The sequence below is a fragment of the Coffea arabica genome, chromosome 5e, assembly GCF_036785885.1.
Source record: "Coffea arabica cultivar ET-39 chromosome 5e, Coffea Arabica ET-39 HiFi, whole genome shotgun sequence".
NCBI classification, from domain to species: domain Eukaryota; kingdom Viridiplantae; phylum Streptophyta; class Magnoliopsida; order Gentianales; family Rubiaceae; genus Coffea; species Coffea arabica.
In genome coordinates, this window is record NC_092318.1 from 3,160,985 (window position 1) to 3,183,086 (window position 22,102).

Genomic DNA, 22,102 nt, shown 5'->3' on the forward strand with positions numbered 1-22,102 from the left:
CACGTGGGGCTCGCGTGCTTTCGCTGGGAGGAGAATTCAGATTCTTGCTTTTGTCCGCTGGGAGGAGAAGTGCAACTGTTTTTTTGTCCGAAAGACGAAAATGAAGACCAGCTGACCTGCTGAGTTCAATGTGGCTCAATGTGCTGACTTGCTGAGACGAAAGTGATGGGCTCAATGTGGGTTTCCATGGTTTTACGATTTTGCCCTTCTTTTAAAAAACAGATGCACCGTTGTTTGTTGCTGAGCTCAACCTATTATCCACTGGATTCAATCTAAGACGTGCAGTAGCAGAGAAAATCACATCAATTGAAGGTTGGTTAGTGGCTCGAGGATTACTACCATCAAATTCTTATCTTCTTCCTCCTCTGATTTCTGTACGATTGCGAAGAGGTTGAAGTTTGCTCTCTTGGCTCGAAGAACGACTTGACCATGTTGGTTCCTATAGCAGAAGACAGCCGCATAAGCGAACAAGTCCTGAGGAAGAAGGTATTTTCCTGTCCAACTTCCATTTGCATAAACCAGTAGCATGACACATTCAGGGCCGCCCGGATCATCATCGCTGTTGAAAGCTGAGGCCTTTACTCTTATAGATCTGCCTGGTTCGATCCTAACAATTTTCCTGAACCTATCAGGCCTAGAGCCATCCACCCACATCTTGATTTCTATGTTGAACCAAGTCCTGTTTTCTAGGATGGTAACCTTATTTCCCATTTTCCGACGGAGAGGGGAAGTTCCAGGTGCTCGTGTGCAGGTGTAATAGGGAAGTAGAAACGGAGCAAAAGGTGAGAGAGAAGTCACCGGCGGACCAACAATTCTTCCATACCTCTCCGATTTTTTCTGTATTGTTTTCTCTAAAAATTAAGGTCAACAACAGCCACAGATGATCTTCAATTTTCTAGCTTTTGTTTCTGATCTTTTTAGATGAGATGAGGTACAAATAACTTGTAGAGTTACTCAACTTTTCTCTGTTCTTCCAATGGTCTTTATTTGCTTAAAAATTAATAAAGCTTGGTTTAATATCTCTGTTAGTCAATTATTTTCTTAGCGATAAGAACTTTGATCTTCTAATCTTTATATCTTAAGATTTTTTATTTTATTTTATGTCTCTTATGTTTTATTTATCCGATTTCCTAATTTTTATAGTATTATCTTTGCAGGAAAAAGATGAAAACTTTTATGGGATGCAAATGCAAGTACTTGTGGATATATTCCATCCTTTTCTGTCCTCCAAAGGTCTGTTCTGCTTTATTTATCTATTGATTTATTTGTTTATTTATTTTTTGCCGATAAAACCTTCGTCCTTTTAATTTCGGTCTCTACTCTCAAATCACTTGAAGTTTTTATTTTATATTTTATTTTATTGGATTATACTATTATTTTTATAGAAAGGAAGATGAATTTATTAGGTTTTAGCTAAAAAATAGGCATGAACATCAATGTTTTCCTCTATAAACATTTTTTCTGGTGCTGTTTGACAGAAAGTATCAGTTATAGTGGTTTCTTAAAGCATTCTAGAAGCATTTAATCCCTAAAACACCTATGCATTCTAGAGCCCCTGTTGTAGAAACACTGATTGCTTCTTTTCTTGGCGCACATTCATCTGTGATTTTTCCCGTCTTTTTACTTCGTTTATACTTTCATATTACAATTTGCATTTTTACAGAGTGAGGAAGAAAAGGAAGAACAACCTCTGTGGTAAGAAACTTTTTAGCCCACAAGTTTTTTGCTCTGGTTTGTTTCCCTTTTCAATTTGTGACCTTCCCTCTTTCCCTCTATGACAGAAATTTGTGGAGGATGGCAAAAAATTGTGGTAAAACTCCTGCTCCTATTTTTTTCACGGTACTTTGGGCCTTTTGTTTTTAGATTTTAATATTCTTCTCTTAAATACTAGCTTTGAGTGAATCCTTTTACCTGTCAAAATGAAATCTGCCAAAATTATATCAAGTGCATCTGTTAAATCAGAAGCTAAATGATAAATAACATTAACTAATATGGAACAAAAGGGTCGAGTTTAAGACTTTTCACTTTGACTTTTACAGAGAAGTTTAAAGATTTTCCGAAGAAACCTCTAAGCTGGTTCAGGAATCATTTTTTGCTCAGTTAAAAGTTGAATCCTTTTGTTCTTTGCTTGTTTTTTCACTGAATATGAGACCTGGTCTTCATGCAATTTCTGTCTCTGCATCTTTTAGGACAAGTCAATATTTCTAAAGTAGTATATGTTTGAGAGTAAGACTAGAGAGATGATTGTCTACACAACCGAAGGTACTTTGCCTTTGCAATTTCTCAGGGATAAATTTTTCCCCGTCAGATTTTTATCTCTGACCTTTTCTTTCTTCTTTCTTCTTTTTCTGGTATCCACTACAGGAAGAAGCAATCTTTATTTGTGGTCCAGGAATAAACAAATGGTGAAGATAGCCTTTAAGTAGGTGTTTGTTCACCTTTTATTGTTGTTTTTCCTTTTTTGGGTTTTAATGATAGTATAAGTTCTAATTAATTCAGGTTCTGTTTAATTGATATGTGAGAATACCTTAAACTAGGTGACTTGGTTGAGCAGATATTGTGCACATCCGTATTTGGAACTCCATAGCATGTCAGCTTCCTTATTTGGCTATCTAGATAGACTATTTTGTAGTGTGAAAATGTCATCTTCTTTTGATGGGCTTTTGAATAACGAATCATTAGTTTCTTTTCATTGATTAATTTTATAGATTGATTACACTTTTGTTGTTAGAGTAAGTTTTACTTGGTAATAAATTTGTATATTTCATCTTTAACCTTTTGGGTTCATTTCTTGAACTTCAATATTTATAGGTATAAACTTGTTGAAAAAAGGATGAGAGGCATTGGCAGTGTGAGGAGGGACGTAAAAGAAAAGAAGAAAGGTGTGCGAAAAAGTGCAAGTTGAAATACTGATACTGAAATGATTATGGTCATTACTGTAATGATTAAAATGTTAAGAAAAAGCTAGAGATTGAGTTTCAAGAAAAGACCCTTGGGTTACTTGGCGCTAACATAGGCATTGGTCATTTAAGTTTCCTATTCTTTGGGAAATTCACTATTATTTGACCATTTCAATATTCTTTTACCATACTAGAGCTACTGTGTTTGGTTGACTGTATCATTGATAGCTATTTAATGTAACTTGTCTTTACTCCTCGCAGCTAAAATGGATTGATGAGGCTGTTGTTTTTTTATTATTGCTGTATTTGTGGTGTCATTTAAGCTTAGGAACCAAGCCATAAATAAGTTATCTCATCTGTTGGCTTTGGCTTTTAGTGCAAAAGTTTCATGCTTTTCAGTTTATGCTGTACTATATTACTTGATCATTTGGAGTCTTGGAGCTCAAAATCAAGATTGCATTGGTTATCACTCGACATGTTATATGCTCAAATTTCCCAGCTCTTGTTTAGTTGTTGCTTGGGATTTTCAAAATAACTTAAATTGTTAATTTTCTTTGTTTCTTTTTCATGTCTCTGCCATTGTCAATTTCCAATGGAATTGAACTTATTTCATCTTTTGATGACTTTAGTTTGAAGTTTTTAATTATAGTTTTGAATAATTTTCAACTAATTGTGGGAAAGGAGGTTAAAGTGGCAAAATTTGTTAGATTGGTTGGTAGATAACACTTTGGCCACAAATGCTGTTACGAAAGGTGTATGTTTACCAAAAAACCTATTATTTAGAAGAAAAAATCCCTAGATCTCTTTTCCTTCTTTGACCATATAGTTTTGGATTCATGGGTTGTTTAAATTTTAGCACAATGTCTTTGGCTAAAAACTTGGTGATTATCTTTGTGTAACATTTTATAGCCTTCTTTTTTTCTACTTGTTTCCATTTTGCATATGAACAATTTATTTTTGCTCCTGTTTATTGTTGTTAACTTTTGGGTTGAATTTTATAGGGGTAATGCTTCGTTTAGTACCAGTCAGTCTAAGCCCAAGCTTTGGCCTTTTAGCATAATTCAGCTTTAGACAAGTAAGCTGTTTACACTTTATTTAAAAAAATATCTTAGTCAAATAGATGTGCTTGTATACTAATAATTAGTAGATGTCTCTGTTGATTATGTTTCTGTTAATTATGAGAAAATGATTAAGTTTCTGTTAATTATCTTTTCTACTATTTAACTTGCGAACCATTTCTTTGTGTCCTTATTTGGTGTTAAATTAGATGGATACCGGGCTCTTCATGATGGAATTAGGTATTAAAATTATCGGCATATAATAAAGCAAATAATGGCCTTCTACTACTTTTAAGATGCTGATTCTAACTTTTTTTCTTTCACCTTTCGGTTTAATATAACCATCTCTATGAATGGAATTTTTTTTTTACAACAGTGTCTATATTGTGTATATAATAATGTAATGGAAAATTGTTCATTTGTAGTTATTGCATGTTTTATATTGTAATTGAAGATTGTTCGTTTATTCTTTGGCTACACTGGTGCAGTATGGCCCGACCTATGAATTGTACAAAATCCTTTGCCCCATACTTTTGCCTTCAGGGATAATTATATGGAAAAAACTTGTCTGCCATATAGGTAATTGCATAGATAGGCGCTAATGTTGATGTTCCTGTAAGTGAAAAAAGTTAGATTAAAATGGAAGTGACAATGATAAAAGAAAAAAATCTATGATATATTTTTGAAGAATGTGGTAATTGTTACTAATATTTAACTGTATGAAGTGGATTTTTGCAGTACCACTCAAGAATGCCTCTGCCATTTGATTAACAAAACTACGTGTTTATTTATGTGGGAAGCAGAATCGGCCACCCTTGAAACTTTATCAAGATCAAAGCCTTGAAGCGTATGACCCTGGATACTAGATTTTGCACTAACTGTAGCTATCTGATCTTTGCATTACATGCTGTATATGTATGTCAGCTCTTGATGCATTATATCTCACGTGGATGGTGTTATCATAATATTTTTATTTGGTTTAAAATCTTGTGTAACTGGATGAGTTATTTTGTGCCAAGAGTTTGACCATCCCTTTTGCTACTGATGTATTGAGAGGATAGAAGTATGGCCTATATTAATAATCCTCCTCCTTTTTTGATCAAATACAATTTATCCCACTAAGGTTGATATGTAAGCACAGTTTCTTTTCATTAGATTTCTTGAAGTTATATGCTAATGAAAACCTTTTTAGTTATTGTACTACAAAGTAATGCATTTTTCGGTCTTTCGGTTATTTTGAAGTGTATGATTCTAATAACAAGGAAAAGGCTTGATGCAATACTACACTGTGCATTTCTTTTTTCTTCTTTTTCTTATATTCCTTTTTGAGCTGGAACAGCTTTGATGTGTAATGAGAACCTCTGGAATGCAGTCTACTGGTCGTAAGTTTCATAAATGCAGGCTTTTACATTATCTCATGTGCTTGTCTTTCCTTTTACGGGATTCTGGCTGTTGACATGCATCAAATGATCAAGGGTAGAATTGCATCGAGGCCTGTGAAACTTCCTTTTTTTTTTGTGTATTGAGTAGTTGACCATCCCCTATGCTATTGATGTATTGAGAAGATACACCTGCATTAGGTAATCCTCCTCCATTTTTGGTCAAATGCAGTTCATCTCACTACGGTTGATATGTGAGCACAATTCTTTTGCTTTCCATAGATTTCTGGAAGTTACAAGCTAATGAAGCCATTTTGGTTATTGTACTACAAAGTAATGGGTCTTTCTTTCAGTCTTTGGGTTAATTTGATGCAATTACGAAAATAGTGGATTGGTTGTATCAGAGTCTAAAAATAAGGCTAAGCCTTGCTGCAATACTACACTGCTCTCTTTTTTTTTTTTTTTTTTTGAGCTACAAAGTCACAGATTTTGGTGCACATAAAAAATATAAGGCAGCATTACACAGTGTTATATTATTTTCAAACTAATGACATTGCCATTGCTGTCCAAATCAGTCAGCATACCAAAAATGACTGTCATTTAGCAACCAGACTGAAATTGTGGCTCTCTTCATTGCTTAATAAAATTACAAAAAATAATTACAAACATTTGGATGCACCTTCACGTAACTTTTTATATTGAATATCTCAGTTTAAATAATTGAACATTTCTGGGCAAACTTGAAAATTACACCGCGCATCGCGCGGTGTTCCCCTCCTAGTTAAATAAATAGGCGAGGCCGGAAAGTTTTTCTAACAATCCTCCACCAGAAAGTCAGAAACCACCACCACGATACCATCGCCAGTAGGATTGATTACCTTAATCAATTTAGAAACATTAAAAAATTATTACTCTTTAACAGTACTCAAATGACTGCGAGGGGCTGCTTCTTTGAGTCGTAGACCCACAGCCCCAACAATTTACCAATACCGACTACGCTCAGTAGCAAGTTTTCCATTGAACTAGCAAGTCACCCTCATTTAATATTTAGATTGTTAGTATTGAATATAATCTATCCCATTTAATGCATTTAGATTTTTCAAAACATATTAATATATGAAAAGCTAACTTTATTTAATGTAAGGGTATTTTAGAAAAATAACAATTTAAATTTATTTTTCCAACAAAGTTAACTACTTTTTCTTAAATTGTGTGAAAAAAAAACTAAAGAACTATCAAAATGGAACAGAGGGAGTACATTTTATCATCTAATTTTCTATCTTCTTTATTTTGTGTGTGTGTGTGTGTTTTTTTGTTTGGGGGGGGGGGGGTTAGGATACTAGAAACAAAGCTAAGGTACTGAGATATTGAAATTGACAATATTGGATACTTGGATGTATCCACAACAGCTGGTTCTAATATGAAGTTATGCGGGCTAATTTATCTATAAATCTGTGGCCAAATGTTCTTTGTCTCTCCTATTGGAAAAATACCATTCTCAATTTATACTTTGGGTTTTCAAATAAGGACTAACCTAACAATCACTTTTAAATTTTTTGTAATACTAAATCTCCGCAAAAAAAGGTTTTGCCCTTTTTTTTTTTACTTCCACTTTACAGTATAATTGTAGGTTCACAATAAGTCAATAACTAATCCTATTAAACCTAAAAGGATAATAACAATTGTGATGCAAGTTTCGTTGCCTAAGAACAAAAGATAAGAAAACTTGTGCAAATAATTAATTTAATTAATCAAAGAATAGAGAGATTATAATTTTTGTAAATTTCTTAAATCAACGCAAAAAGTCCTTTGATTCTTGTCTTCAAAGAACTTTAATTGAAAGGCCAAAGAGGCTCGTTCTCTGATCAAATCAATGTTTTCTACAATTTAGGGATGGACAACGGTGACTTGATGATGTTTACTGGATCTCTAATTTTCAAACTCTATTACGAGCACATACTTGATTTTAATTTGAACTTGAATCTAAGGGCCACACTTGAATATCCAATCTTCAAATTTTGCTACAAGCACCATATTTGATTTGACGTGAACTTTGAATTGGATGTCCTCAAAAGGACACTCGAACTTGAATCCAAGGGCCGCAGACTTGTCATTGGATTTAACATCATTTTTTCGAAATATAATCCAGTGACCAAAGGCTTATTAGTAGATTTGATTTTTTGACTTGAGAGAATTCTTAAGAGAATTTGATCGAGTATTTTAAAAAATTGAGGACTTGGGATGCCGTTTGACTTGAAGGGGAGACCCATACTTATAACCAAAATAGCTAGGCTTAGATTTTTAGGGAAAAAAAATCTTGTAAAACCGTCTTATAATTCAAATAACTTGTAACTCAAGAAATCTATTTAACTTAAACTTTGATGATAGGTGGAACAGAGTAATTCATTGCAAATTAATTTCAATAACGAACTCATTTTCACTTAAAAATGCACCTTGCAGTTTCATTTTGAAGACCATGTGGCGTTGGCCCAATTTGATTGCAAGGTTTAGCGGACTTGCCCCAAAATTCATTTAATTAAACTTAATCAAGACAATATATTTTTTTATCTTGGCTAAATAAATTAATTTAATTTGATCTTCACTGTCGACAAAGATGTTTTTTGTAATTGAAAACCAAAAATGATCTGACTAAAAGGGAAATGTTATTTGCACTTCTATTTTTGTTATTTACACTCCTACTATTATTTTAATAATATAGTTTTTATTTATTAAATTATATGACAAAACAAACATCGGGAGTGCAAATAATAATTTCCTGACTAAGAAAAGATCCATGTTTGTCAATACAAAACTATTAACACCATTGGCAAAGTATATCCAAAGTCTTCTGTTGTAAGTGATCCCCAAATCTTGCTCAATGACTTCAGCATCGAGTGCATCTTGCACAAATGGTTCTCCTCTTCTCATCTTTAGGAGCACAACTACAAGGGAAAACATTTCACCAGTCATGAACATTTCTTGGCATTGAAACATTAATTTTATAAGTTCATCTTGTATATACTAACAATGTACACAATATCATTTTTAGATACATATCACGTATACAAAAAATGATATTTGAATTCAAATTGGAATTAAATAACATACATTTAAGAGTGAAAGTATACATACTGTCAGTCATTGTGTATAAGATTAATCCTAATTCTATATACATGTTCCATCTTTTCATAATCCAAAACACAATTTTTCTTTACAACCCATAGCCCTAGAGGCACCAAATAAAGATCATTATTTGGTACATTTAATATTTATGCAAAGAAGGGAGACAGAGTATCGAGGTAGCCATGAGGGATTTGAAAATTTTTTAACAATCTCTACTATGCATTACAAAGTGAACAAGAAGGGGAAACAACTTTTGGACTCAAAGTTTCAACTCCCAACGAAATCGTAAGTTAAGATCAACGTCATTGTTTGATTTTTGTAGAGGTGGCAATTTGTCCCAAATCCCAATGGACTATCCATGCTCAAAGGGATTTTGGGCGAAATGGGTATTGTAATTTGATATTAGGTTTAAAATGGGACATATCCCAATTGTACCCATTAATTGATGGGAAATATTGAGAAATACTTGGGTACCCATTGGACCCAAATATCTTCCCAAAAAATTTTAAAATCCAAAAATTTTAAGCAAACTTCAATAGTTAACACCCAATGAGCTCGGCCTTTGATGAAGTGGTCTCTAAGCCCTCTCACCTTTTCCTTTTTCTTTTGTCATTTGGGCTATAAAAAGTAGAAAAGATTAAAATATTCATTCTAAACCCTCTTAACTTTTCTTTTGGTTTTGTCTAGGGAGAAGATATATTCATTCTTATCAAAATGTTACGTCTTTTTGAAGTAATTGTTGATCGTTTTATAGTGCAAATCATTATAGAGTGTAAAATGAATTCATGAAAATATAAATTCACAATAAGACTAAAAGAAATTTAATAAATCAAAAATATTAAAGTCATTTAAAAAATAAAAATGAATTAAAGGAAAAAAATATGTAGAAAATAGATTTTGGTATTGGGCAGGATCAATCTAAACCCATTCCAATGTGATCCCGCCCAAGTTAGTCCCAAAACACATATGGGTAAGGTTGGACCCAAACCCATATGACTCGGTTCCATCTCAAACCCAAGCAAATCCCGCCCATTTTGCCACCTCTAGATTTTTTGTTTTTCTTATCTAATTTTCTAAATTTTATAATTGTATTTAGTTTTTTCCAGAATACATTCTTTTTTTTTTAAACTATATTTGGCTTTTTTTTTTGCTTTTAAATTATACGGTAAAGTAGCAAATTCTGTCTGCCTACACTTTGTGGATGCCAATATATATTGGGTTGGGATAGTCAAATCTGTGGATGTCAGGTCACAATTATTGCTTAGTTAGAGTTTTTAAACTTTTTTTTGAAAGTTTATAATTGATTCTTTTTAATTAATTTTACAAGTTAGGGCATTCTAGTAATTTTTTCCAAACCAGACAGGGAAGATGGAGTTTTCCTTGTTATTTTTCTTGGTGGGATCCCTAATTCCACTGGGTACATCAACAATGAATTATTCCTCTATATTTTGAAAGTTAAAAGTTTTAAGTTTAACTAATAGTGTTTAAATCAGATGATGCCATACATATATTAATAAACAATTATTAAATAATATTAAAAATAGAAAGAATGACAAAAACGTACACAAAACAGCACAAGAAGATTAATTTTTTTGAGTTATTGCCCAACCATACTTTTTTTTGGTCTAGTGAATTGCTGTCCGGTTATTTTAGTTAACTCGAACTGAATAGCCATTCCATCATTACTTCAATCGGATCAACTGATTGGTTTTTTTTTTTCCAGATATCATAAATTCTACTTTACACCTACTCCTACTCTACATTAGAGGAAGGGGTGGATCCGAGGGGGTCAAATGGGAATCCGAAGGGGACTGAACAGCCACCGGATTAGACAAGTGCCTATGTACCTGCTGGTAAAATTTTCAGAAAATCCTGGATAAAATTGCAGGTCTATACCCAAAGAGAGTTTTAACTCTCTCCTTGGTGGCAAACTAATCTAGGAGTAGTTGGTTGAATAAAAAGATTGGTCAATTAGAGGCTCTTCTTTACTAATTATTTTATTTTATTTAACTATTTTGCTTTGAGCAAAGTGTGAGAAGCATTTTTTATTGGATTGGAAGCTTCTCCAATATGATTATATATTTGTAAAAGGGTTAATTTCAAAAACTTTCCCTAACATTTATCCTAATAATATCATCCAGCACCCCTAATGTTTTAGAAATCTCACATAGTTTTCTCAAAATAACAATTTGGGTAACATTGTCACCCCTTATGTGTAAAAGTAACATTAAAAAACGCATTGAAGGAGAGAGATTATATTATCTTTCTACTTTTATCCTTGTGCAATTTGATTTATGAATTTTGAAATATAAAAAAAAGACAAATAAGGTGGAACACTAAGCTCAGAATATGAGAAGGTATAAGTGCAATAAGTAATAAATTTTATTGCTTCATAGTCAGAGAACACCTTTGTGTACAAGGATAGCATTTTAAGCTACTTCAATATTATAAAAAAAAAAGACTAAAATTTCATGAGATTGGTTGCAGTAGGGAGGAAATTTTAGAAGATCGTTTGTAGCATAGACGAAAATTAAAAGTAAAAATTTTTGCAACAAAGAGGGATAAAAATATTTTCGATGGCATTCTTGTTATTTTGTTTTTAGATATCTTAGCATGTAGGAATTTTTTTTCTTTTTTCCAGCCATTTGCTACTTAAAAGGAAAACATTGGGGGGTAACATTAATGTCATTTCAACGCTGTTAATTAGGACTTCTGGTCATATAATACTAATAGGGGATGTAAGTGAGATTTTTAAAACTTTTAGGATGCTAGTTGATATTAGGATAAATCCCAAAATCAAACCATGAAATTAACTACTACTTGTAGTTGGGTTCTGAGGAATAAGGATACGTTAGCGACCCAAGAAAGAACACACTCAACAGAAAAGAAGTGCAAAACAAGGATCAAAATCAAAACGAAAATGGCGGCTGCTGCTGCTGCTTCTTCTTCTTCAATTGCTAATAACCGCTTAGTTCGTCATCGTCCCCGTGGCATCTTCAAGCATAATCATCAGCCCATCATCTCTGTTCCGCTCAGACGCCAGCAATCATCATCTACATCATTGTCTGTCCAACTTCAACCACCAAAAGGTCGACTTGATTTGATTTAGCTTTCTTTTTTTCTTTGTCGATTAAGTCGGATGCAATACTTATGTTTTGGACTTAATTTACAGAATCTGGATTTGGGATTTTGTGGAAGAGGAAGGAGGACGAGAAGGGCCGGCTGGGAAGTCTTGCAGCTGTTCGACAGTTGACTGGGTCACTTACAACTGCTGAGGGTCTCCACTTTGGCATTGTCAGTGTCATTACAATTTTCCTTTTCCCTCATCGATGCATTTTTAATTTTATATTCCAATTTTGTTTAAGATGTTTTAGTATGTCAATTAAATTCCTCTGTCCAGTTGTTGGCTTAACAATTAATATTACAGTATCGGTATTTTGTTTTGGGATCTTGAATTCAATAAGCAAAAGAAAGGTCTCACTTTTGGTGGGTATTGACAGATGAGCTCCACATTCGTCAAATTGAATGATTTATCTGAATTTTTTTTGTTGTAAGGAAATGTGCTTTCCTTTTTCCTGGGCCAACTTTGGAAGCAATTGATATTTTTTTTTTGGTTAAAAAAAGTTCTTAACTGGCTTTTCAACAATGTGAATAAAATGCTCAGAGAAAGGATTTTCTGGAAAATGAAAGTTATTTGAGTACAAAAGAAGTAGAAAAATAATGACAAGAGATATATAGCTTATGAGTGACTGAAATATCTTGTGTGAATTCTGTTTTTTCAGTCATGCTATAGATTTTTTTAATTTTAGCTATTTAATTTGTTCTGATGCATACTTTCTTAGAAGTAGCGTTATTTCATTAAGTTGGTTTCTTGTCTTATTTCGATTAGGGTTTTTGGCTATTTATTCGCAAGTGTAATATTGGGACTTAAAGGAGTTGTTGATGACTGTTGGCACATTGTAAACTAGGTGTGCTATAAATGATGCAATAGATTTAGTAGAATGCCAGCGCGTAAAATATAGATGATTCCTTTTGTATAGTATCCAACTGGAGTTTGTCAAAGAGAAATGACCTAAGGCATTGTTTTGACTTCCATGTGATTTTTCTTTTGAGCTGTGAAGCATTTTTTGATTATTCTTTATTTTGGATTGTATTCTTTTGTGTGTAAAGGTGGTGGCTCGCTTCAATGAAATTGTCACAAAGCCACTGTTGGAGGGAGCTTTGGACACTTTCAAAAAGTACTCGGTCAAAGAAGAAGATATCGATGTAAGTAATTTTGAGCTAGTATTTGTTTTCTTGCCTTTTTTCTTGCACCCTCATTAGTTGTGACTTCATCGTACAGTTTGACTTCTACATTTTGGAACTTGCTTCCCTTGATTTAAATGGACTTTTCATGTATCACTTCAATGTTATAGCATACATACTCATTCGGTGCATATCTTGGTATTTTTTTCTTTATGAAATTTACTGTCAAGCCAGTTTGCCTTGTCGTTTCCTGACTCAAATCATTCTTGTTTTACATTATAATGCTTATCCTAGAATTTTGGTGGTGACCTGTTTTAAATAAACTGACAATGATACCTTATTATGCTGGTTTCTTTCTTGCAAATGTATCAACATTTTTTTTGACACGATTTCTTTCTTCCTATTACTAGAAGTACTAGCACATTTTTCTTGGTATCTTTCTGGGATGTAGTTCACATATTGGCTCATTTTTTCAAGATGATTAAATTATGTTTGGGTTCAATATGACATCAAACAACATTAAACATGTTATCTTGGGGTAGTGTTTTAATGAAGTTAAGAAACGGTTCATGTATTGGAAGTAACGCAGTTTACAATTGGGGTTTGTTAAATATGCAAGAAAATAAATTGGCCAAATGCACGTCAGTCAAATATGCACTTTTAAGATCTCTTAATGGGTTACATAAGAATCGTTATGATTGTTTTGCATCAGGTTGTGTGGGTTCCAGGTAGTTTTGAAATTGGTCTGGTTGCAGAGAAACTTGGAAAGTCAAGAAAGTATCAAGCCATCTTATGTATTGGAGCTGTGGTAAGCACTCATCAACTATTTCCTGTTTGATAATTCTTGGTGAGTAGATTTGATTCCCTCATTTAGTTGTTTATGTCCTACTTATACTCTTTTCCCATTCAATTGAAGCTATAGTTATGGTGAATCCTTTTTAGCATTCTTTGGTTCACTTATAAATTGCATCAGGCTATTAAATGGTATTCTCTTTCACAAAACAAAGTATGATTGCTACTGTTTCACTCTTGTATTTGTAGCTTAATTGTAACTGACACTGGCTAGAATCCAGTATTCTCAACTTTAACAGCCCCTATAATTGTTACTCCATATCATAGATCAACTGTGACATTATTAGTTATTCATGTAAGGACATCCTTGATGTTTAAATCAACCTGTTCATATCTGTGAACCAGTCGAGTGTTCCATATGATGCACGGAGCTCTCACTGTCAGTAAAAGATTATGCTCATTTAGATTTTGCTTGTCTTCACTTGCTGTGAATGCTGGAATCCTTATGGATATTAGTTTTCCCGGGTTGTTCATGAAATTTGAAACTTGTTAAGCTGTTAGATTGGAAAGTGTGGTCTTCAGCATATGAAGATTAAACCTCCCACAAATGCGCACATTTGCAAGAGTTTATGCTATGTTTTTCTGTCTTTCTGTTTGGGGGACGAATCATTGCTTAATGTTGGACTGATCTATTGGACCATTTATGGGGTACTATCTTGATTTTTAGCTGAACCTATTAATATATGTTGAGAGAGATGTAATTCAAAATGCCAAAAACTCTTCAATGAATCCATCTACTGTAGATAAAGGATTAAAAGTTTCTAGTCTGGTGCACAGGGAGACATACTAGAAAACAGTATGTGCACATGATGAATGACGCTGTAATCTTCTACTACTTTGCCTATGGTATACCATATATCAAGGAGTTCTACAATACAGAAAATGAGGAAAAAGAAAAAAAATAAGCTTGATGAGTGAAAGATAGAGCAAAAATGGCATAAAGAATTAGCTACCAATGTTACCGAAACATGCCTCACAACGAAAATGCCTTGGAACAACCAGGTGGGGCTTGGGTATTGAAGGGTGTTTGCCCAGACAATTGGGGTATATGCCTTAGGTGATAAGCCATGGCTTTTGTGCCCCAAAGTTTGATGTGTGTGTGCTGTAATGCATATTTATTAGGAGTACTTCACAGTCAGAAGTTTGTAGTTCATAGTGCATATGTTCACACACATTATTTGCTTCTGTAATGTGGGACCATTTGCAATTATAAACTTAGAAATTCACTTGGTCTCTTTTTGTTGCACATTCCGATCTCTCAATCCCTGGTATTTTTACTGGACCATCATTTTTCACTCCATTCCTTTTGTGATTTACATATGAACATTTTTTTCTTTTTAATTACCAAAAAAAAAGAATTGTACTTATTAGTATAAATATGCCATGTAGTGTGATTTAAGGCTTGAGATAATGTTACTATCAACATTATATTTTTGTCTTCTTGGTCAACCTTGTATGTATTTTCCACGTGTGGAAAATAATTAAAATAAGTAGTTTATAAAGTGAAAGATAGAAAGTTGTCCTTTTAGTTTTGGATGTCCTATAGATAATGATTTGATGGAGGAATTGTGTTTTTGACACCTATTTAGTAGTAATTCACTTTGTAGTGTATGTTTTATTTATCCATCAGCTATAATTCTCTGTGCTATTTTTTAAATTTAAAGCACTTAGTAATTCTTTTTTATAGCAAATTATTCATAGTTTCTATGTATTAACATTGAAATTTCAAAATTTGTGGGGCTAATGCCCTACTCGGTGCTTTAACCTTACCTCAACTGAGATAAAATGCCATGCCCAAAACCCCTAAAGATGGCTTTCAGGTGTTCTAATATTTTTTAATTCCCCTAAAGATGGCTATCAGATGTTATATCATTTTGTCTTATTAGTAATTTCTAGTCTTATGAATCAGGTTCATCCCTGCCTCTTTGTGTCAAACCTCTTTTATACGGCTCTGCCCTTTTTTGAATTGTTCTCCATTTAACTCTTTGGAAATCACTTTCTAACTCACTGCCAGAACTAGTTCTTTGGCAACTCCGTTACCTCAGAATATCCAGTTCCATTTCAAAGTAAGGGCCAGCCCTTGCCTTTTTAAAACCCTATTAGCTACATAACTGCCTTTACGCCTCAGGTCCAGATGAATCTGAGGACAGACATCTACCTAAGTTAGTCATCTCTAATGAAAGTTTTCCATGCTTTGATGCTTGGTTAACCGCAAACCTTCTTAGACAAGTATTGGTTTAGCCATGAATTGTTTCTTGGAAAATTTTTGATCAAATACTAAAAGTTAGAATTGTTTTTGGAGCATTTTACTGGACATGTTCGTGGAAGTTAAATAACCAGTTGACAACCAGAATGAGGCCAAATATGCACCTTACATTGCACGAGCATAAATTTAACTTTGATAAAACATTGTTATGATGAGTGTTGCTGAATACCTAAGACAATAATTTTCTGTTGCTCCTAAGATGCTTTTGCCTTAATACCTGAGCCATTGTTTGAGTCCCCAGGCCGAAGGAGCTGTCTGATTCGGGTGTTTCAAGCTATGTAAGCCACTGCAGTTAGTATCAGGAATCTTATTGCAATGCTTAAAAATGAAGCTCTCTGTGGAATAGTTGATATAATATAGTCTTTAACATTTGTTAGTAGTAAATTGATGTGAACTAATGGCAAAAATAATGTAACTTCCATTATAGAAGGGCACGGAGAGTTTTTGCAGAAATGCTACTTAATTTCAGGTTTTTTGTTTCAAGCATATCTGCTTGGGACTGGTTTCTTATTGCTGCTAGATGAGATTTCTAAGTTTTCCCTTAATCTGCATTTTGACAGTTCTTGCGAGCTTCAGGATTACCTTAAGTTTACTTCCCTTTCTTGATTGTATTGGCTGCCTCGCAGAAGAAAAGAGAAAGGGTACAATGGGTGGGATAGATTTTCTAAGGCAAAATATAATAGGGAAGAGTTCAGTCATTACTGCCATTAACAAAATCACATACTAATGCTCTTCCAATGAAAATTCACAACAGTCATGGCCATTCTAATTTATTTTTGAGTTGATAATATACTTCTAGATTATATAGTATTGAACTCTTTGGTATTTACTAATTGTAATAAAATTCTTACCTTTTGAATGGTGGTGATGGCTCTAACTTCGCATAATTTGATAAAATCAACCATCATTATCAAATTCTTCTTCCACATTTGAACCCTGTATTCCAAAAATTGAAAATCTAAATTTCAATTGGAAGTAGAGAAACAATTTTAATTGTGCTAATGAAAAGAGGATGCATTAGGGTATGGTCTGATTACTGCTTTCTAAATTGGATATTAGTGGATATTGGACTCTTAAAACATAATGAGAAGGTCATGCTCTCTCTCTCTCTCTCTCTCAACTGCTCTCTCCCTCCCTCTCGCTCTCTTTCTCTCATGCGCACATAATGTGTGGACCTAATTTCTTCCCTTGTACTTATATTTTTTGGCTGTTGGCTGATGGATGATGGCTAGTCAAATAGTAACATTTGACAAAGCTAGACTATAACAGGTTGCTTATAGTTTCTAAAAGGAGAGAAATGGTGGTTATGTTTCTTCTTACTCATTTGAAGAATTGAAAACCTGAATCTGGATATGAGAGCAGGTGGATGATAATGTTCAATTTGGCGAACAAATTGTTCCTTCAACTTTTGTAACTTTGTGATAGTTTTTCTGCTTTAAAATAGTGATTCTATGATACTTATGTTTCTTAAGTGTACAAACATGTAATGACTGCTAAAACATCTTGTTGGTCGTTTAGATCCTCAGTTATCTGTATGAGGTTTCATGGGTTGAGTTGTTCATTCATTTTCATTGCTGAATTATGGTACCATTCGACTTCATTACCAGCTACTAGTTCCTTATTTCCTGCCAGTTGTCAGTGCATGAATCAATGTTAATGAGTTTTTTTTTTCTGTTACTTTCTTTTCTGGGCCAGTAGATTAGAGGTGATACTTCCCATTATGATGCTGTAGCAAATTCAGCTGCATCTGGAGTACAGTCTGCAGGCCTTAATTCTGGTTAGTCGATGTTAATGCAGGCAAGCACAATAAGAAATGATGAAATACTATTTGCATATCTTTTCCACTATTGGCGGTAACTTTCTGTATTATATCTCTCACATTTGCTCATTCACTTTTTATATATGCATTGTCGTAGTATATTGCTTAGCACGAGATTTCTGTTCCTCATATGCTGTTTAAGAAAAAAAATTTCTATAATAGATTTTCCTGATTTACCTAGAGTATTTTCTTTTTTTTTCCCCTACTTATTGACTCTCTGGATTTTATTTGCTTCTGTGCCTGATTTTTGGGATACAAAGTACAAGGGTTAATTTACTGGGGCAGAAGAAAAGTGATTCAGTTGTATAATTATCAGAAGTAACTTTGTTTTCCCTAATGTATATGAAATTGGAGTTTGTGCAAAACAAGTAAATTATGATGTCTTTTATTCTTCTCTCTTACTTTATATTTGTTGAGATGTTTGGAGGAGAGAGGAAGAGGTCAGGTTTCCAAGAAAGAGAATTATCCAGATCCCGCCTACATTTCAGGATAGGTTACTAGCCCAGGATACGGTTTATTTCAATACCTAATGAAGAAATAGATGTCAAACTACAAACTGTAATAATATTATTGCCTTTCATAATGGAAATGATGCCCAAGTTTTCATGATCTTAATGATTCCATATACTGGGAATGACTACTATCTAAACCACTATATTATCTGGAGAACCAATTTTTACTAACTTGAAGTACTAAAAGCATGAATTCAGCCCTAGAGGAAATAGTAGTTAGGGGAGCTTCGGTAGGTTTGATTGTATTAGCAAGATATCCAATAGCTTAGTTAAACAAGTTTGTTAAGAAAGGAATCAAAAGATTGGTAAATGTGTATGCTACTGATCCATAGGTTGTAGCAGTGATGGAAAATTTTGCCTAGTTGACAGATGGTTTTTGTGTTAAAAGCACTCAACCCGAATGGGAAGAAGAGGGTCAGAAAACAGCGATCCACTTTGTACGTTTGCTGAGCAGACCAATCAGGCATTTAGAAAAGGGAAGGGAACTTCTCACCAAAATTTTTGTTGTTAAAGGATGTTTGTGGTTTATTGCTACATAGAACCACTTTGAAATTGTTTAACTCATAATAAGTACACTGCATCATGCTTGTACCTGTTTTTCCCATTTTGTGCTCTTAGACACAGAAGCAGAGGGTCTTATGTTCTCAAATGTCAGATGATGAGAAAATTGTTTAGTGTAGGAGTTTACAGATACATTCCTCATAAAAGGTACTTGAGGTGTTTGGGAATCATCAACTTGCTTTGTTGTGTGCACACCTATAACTTCATTTTTGTGTTTCAAACACAGACAATTCTGTCCGTGGAATGCAGTCTGAAAACATTTACGGTGGCTTAATGGTGAAGTATTTAATTTTCCTTTCAATGAATTCCAGGTGTTCCATGCGTATTTGGTGTTTTGACCTGTGATGACATGGAGCAGGTAAATTCATGAAATTTCTCTTTTGGTTAATAAAACTCATGGAAAACTCATGGTTGACCTTTCTGATCTCCTATACTCTTTTTCACAGGAGTTATTGCATAGAAAATCATAAAATAGTTCATCATATAATTGTCATGTTGCTGTATATGATAATCATCCTGTGGCTAACTTTTGGTAAAATGTCTATACTGATGGAAATTGTCACCCTGATCTTTACCAGTATTCTACAATTTTTTCCATTGGTACCCCATTTCTTAAAGTTACATTATGATAAATGCAGGCTCTCAATCGAGCTGGTGGTAAGTCTGGAAATAAAGGTGCTGAAGCAGCGCTGACAGCTGTAAGTCAATTTCATTTTTTCTTCTTGTCTCTTTATTTTCTTGTCATTTTACTCCATAGTGTATTTATTTGCTGTCGGGCAAATTGTTTGCTTTGTGAATAGTATCAGGTTTGTGTTCCGTTTAAATCAAATGTCATCAATGAAGAACCTTTTCTGTTTTTCTTTTTGGTTTGGTTCCATTGGAAAGGGGTGATTTGATGAATTTCTCCATCTCTGCTGGGTTTTGCCCTTGTAACTGGCCTTCTTTCAATATAATTTAGTATAATACAGCCAATAGTAATGCTTCGAGAGCAGCTTCTCACTTAAGCAGTGAGGTATCAATCTTCCAAAATGCATTACTTCTCAAGTTAAAAATGGGAGTTAGAGGGCAAATAAGGGGTTGAACTCCATAACGACCATTGGTGGGTCTCTCTGTGATGCTGGTGGTTTCTCGGCAGGACTCTAAAATATCTAGCTTTTATTAGTTCCGAGTTGTATCTAGTTTATGACAGTGCATGTAGTTGTCGGTAGGTTTCTAAATCAAATTCTGATTGATCGTTGTTCGTAATATTGTCCTTCTTCAGGTCATCATCTTATGAGTAAGAAACTCTTGCGGGAAGGGTCTGTTTTTGCTGTCATAGCATAGTTAATGGCATGATGTTCATTTTGTATCCTGGGTCTGACAAAATAATGAGTTGTACCATATTTTAGAAATAAATGTTCCTGATCTGCATTTTCCTCTCCAATGATGTCTATTCATGATCCGATACCAAGGATGAATTTGCTTCCTTGTATTGCAGATTGAAATGGCTTCCTTGTTTGAACACCATCTGAAATTTTAGGAAGCAGGCGCTGTCCACCAACATTAGAGCTTTGTACTGTTGTAATTCCTCTCTTCTGAGCCCTTCTCAGCAGGCAGAGTAGGATTCCTTACTCCAGAGATTTTGTGTTGTAATTCCCTGCATGCAGTTGGTCGTGGGCTACATTGGGTTACATGGAATATTTGTTGGGATTTTTGTAAACCTTATATAACAGTTTCTCCTATACTCATGCACTACGTTGGTTTCTAATTTGATGTTTGTAGGGATTTTTGTCAATTTGTAAACAAACTTGTTGGTGAAATTAGTGCCAGTTTCTTGTCAAGCGTGGTAACTTAAGTAGCAATCTAGTAGCATTGGGCAAGGTTCTGTTGTTTCTTTGGGAATTCTTTCATATTTCGATTTTCTGGAAGCTGAACGGGAAGTTCCAATTTTGCTTCTCCAGAGATGGAATTTTTGATCAGGCAATGTCTACTTGAGAGATAGTGATTTCAATAACGAAAGTCATTAGGCTAGGGCTGCCCAATTTCACAGTTAAAATATGAGTTTTATGCATTAAATGATTTAACAGCCTTTATAGAAAGAATCAAAATATAACTAACTAATGGAGTTGAATATAAATACAATGAAATCTGGTGTCAAAGTCCATTTTATCTTCAATCAATTTGAAGATAACTAATTACATGTCTGAATTTTTCAATTATTTTTTAAAAATTGTTTCTATCAGGAAGGGGTATGATTAGGAAGCAGGGATGGGAGAGGCATATTTCAACTAAGTGTTGAACATATATAATAGTGAATGAACAAGTCTGGAATATGGATAGTTTCTTAAACTGGTTCATATATGTGAAGTATGCAAATAATTGGTTTATTATGATATGTCTTGCAAACTTTCAAGTTCACAAATAATTTTGTGTTGTGAATGAAATTGTCAAGATTTATTATGATATTTTGTTCTACTCACCTTATCTTCTCCCCGCTTCTTAAATTCTATTCCTTCTCTTCTTAAAATTTTTTTAAAAAAAAGCTAATTAGAAGAAAGTATTATTAACATATCTGTAGACAATGGAATTTTAATTAATTCTTAAAATTACCATGGGTCTATAAATTATTTTTGTGGCTTATTTCTATCCAATCGGGTATTGCCACATGTCATGTACACTTGGAAAATTTGGTTATTAAATAGCCAATTATATTTTTCCACATGTCAAGGTGAGGTGTTCCAAATTTATTCAAATTGTAGGAATATCTCCACCAACCAAATCATATCATATCATATGTCTACTGAATAGACATTTAAATATTTATTTCTTATTAAAGAGATAATATTTAGAGTCGTTTGATCCATATATATCTCTTATATACTGCAATGGTCTGTCCAATCAGACGACACCACGTTACTTGCCCCCACGGGCTTGGCCAATCGGAAAATTATCTATCTCTTTATTGATAAATATAAAATGAAGAGATAATATTTAACTGACACAGTCCTAATATGACTGCACGTCTTGCAAGTAAAGTGGTACACAGGTTTTCAACCTCTACCCCTTGCTACAGCTATAAATAGAGGTCTCTCAACCAAATCAAAGGGACACACACAGACAGAGACACACCAGGAGGCATCTCATACACTCAAGTATTGAAACTCCAAGCTATGAAGGCCTGGGTTTCTAAGCTCCTCAAGTCTTCCGCATATCAAGACTTGAGCCTTCAAATATTCTCAAGTTCTTCAAATCTTCCATATCAAGATTTGAAAGAATCGGTGGTTGATCCGAGAGCTGCGAAGCCCTTGGATTGGTGTTCGAGGAGAAGAATCGAAGGAAACTCTCCATAAGTTCGAGAAACTTCCAGAGATTGTACCCGGATATTTTTCTAATTTTATATATTACATA

The 22,102-nt window shown here is 33.9% G+C and overlaps 1 protein-coding gene and 1 long non-coding RNA gene across 12 annotated transcripts; both read left to right on the forward strand.

The window, feature by feature from the left end:
• The first annotated feature begins 318 nt into the window (after positions 1 to 318).
• Positions 319 to 5,040, forward strand: LOC113722668 (uncharacterized). 10 transcript variants are annotated; one of them, XR_011814048.1, is made up of 5 exons: positions 319 to 782; positions 1,158 to 1,233; positions 1,664 to 1,695; positions 1,782 to 3,975; positions 4,684 to 5,040. It is a non-coding gene; the product is annotated as an uncharacterized lncRNA (long non-coding RNA). The 10 variants fall into 10 exon arrangements; XR_011814047.1 differs by having other exon boundaries at positions 4,697 to 5,040; XR_011814050.1 differs by having other exon boundaries at positions 1,782 to 2,422; positions 2,812 to 5,040.
• A 6,160-nt stretch (positions 5,041 to 11,200) lies between these two features.
• On the forward strand, positions 11,201 to 20,535 carry LOC113722749 (6,7-dimethyl-8-ribityllumazine synthase, chloroplastic-like). 2 transcript variants are annotated; one of them, XR_003456816.2, is made up of 8 exons: positions 11,201 to 11,549; positions 11,633 to 11,754; positions 12,631 to 12,726; positions 13,418 to 13,513; positions 17,522 to 17,620; positions 19,027 to 19,073; positions 19,354 to 19,413; positions 20,193 to 20,228. XR_003456816.2 is itself a non-coding variant. In XM_027245991.2 (8 exons), exons 1-8 carry the CDS (start codon positions 11,264 to 11,266, stop codon positions 20,232 to 20,234), a joined length of 828 nt encoding a protein of 275 aa, XP_027101792.1. In that variant the 5' UTR covers positions 11,201 to 11,263; the 3' UTR covers positions 20,235 to 20,535. The 2 variants fall into 2 exon arrangements, 1 of the variants encoding a protein (XP_027101792.1); XM_027245991.2 differs by having other exon boundaries at positions 17,522 to 17,600; positions 20,193 to 20,535.
• Positions 20,536 to 22,102: the final 1,567 nt, after the last annotated feature.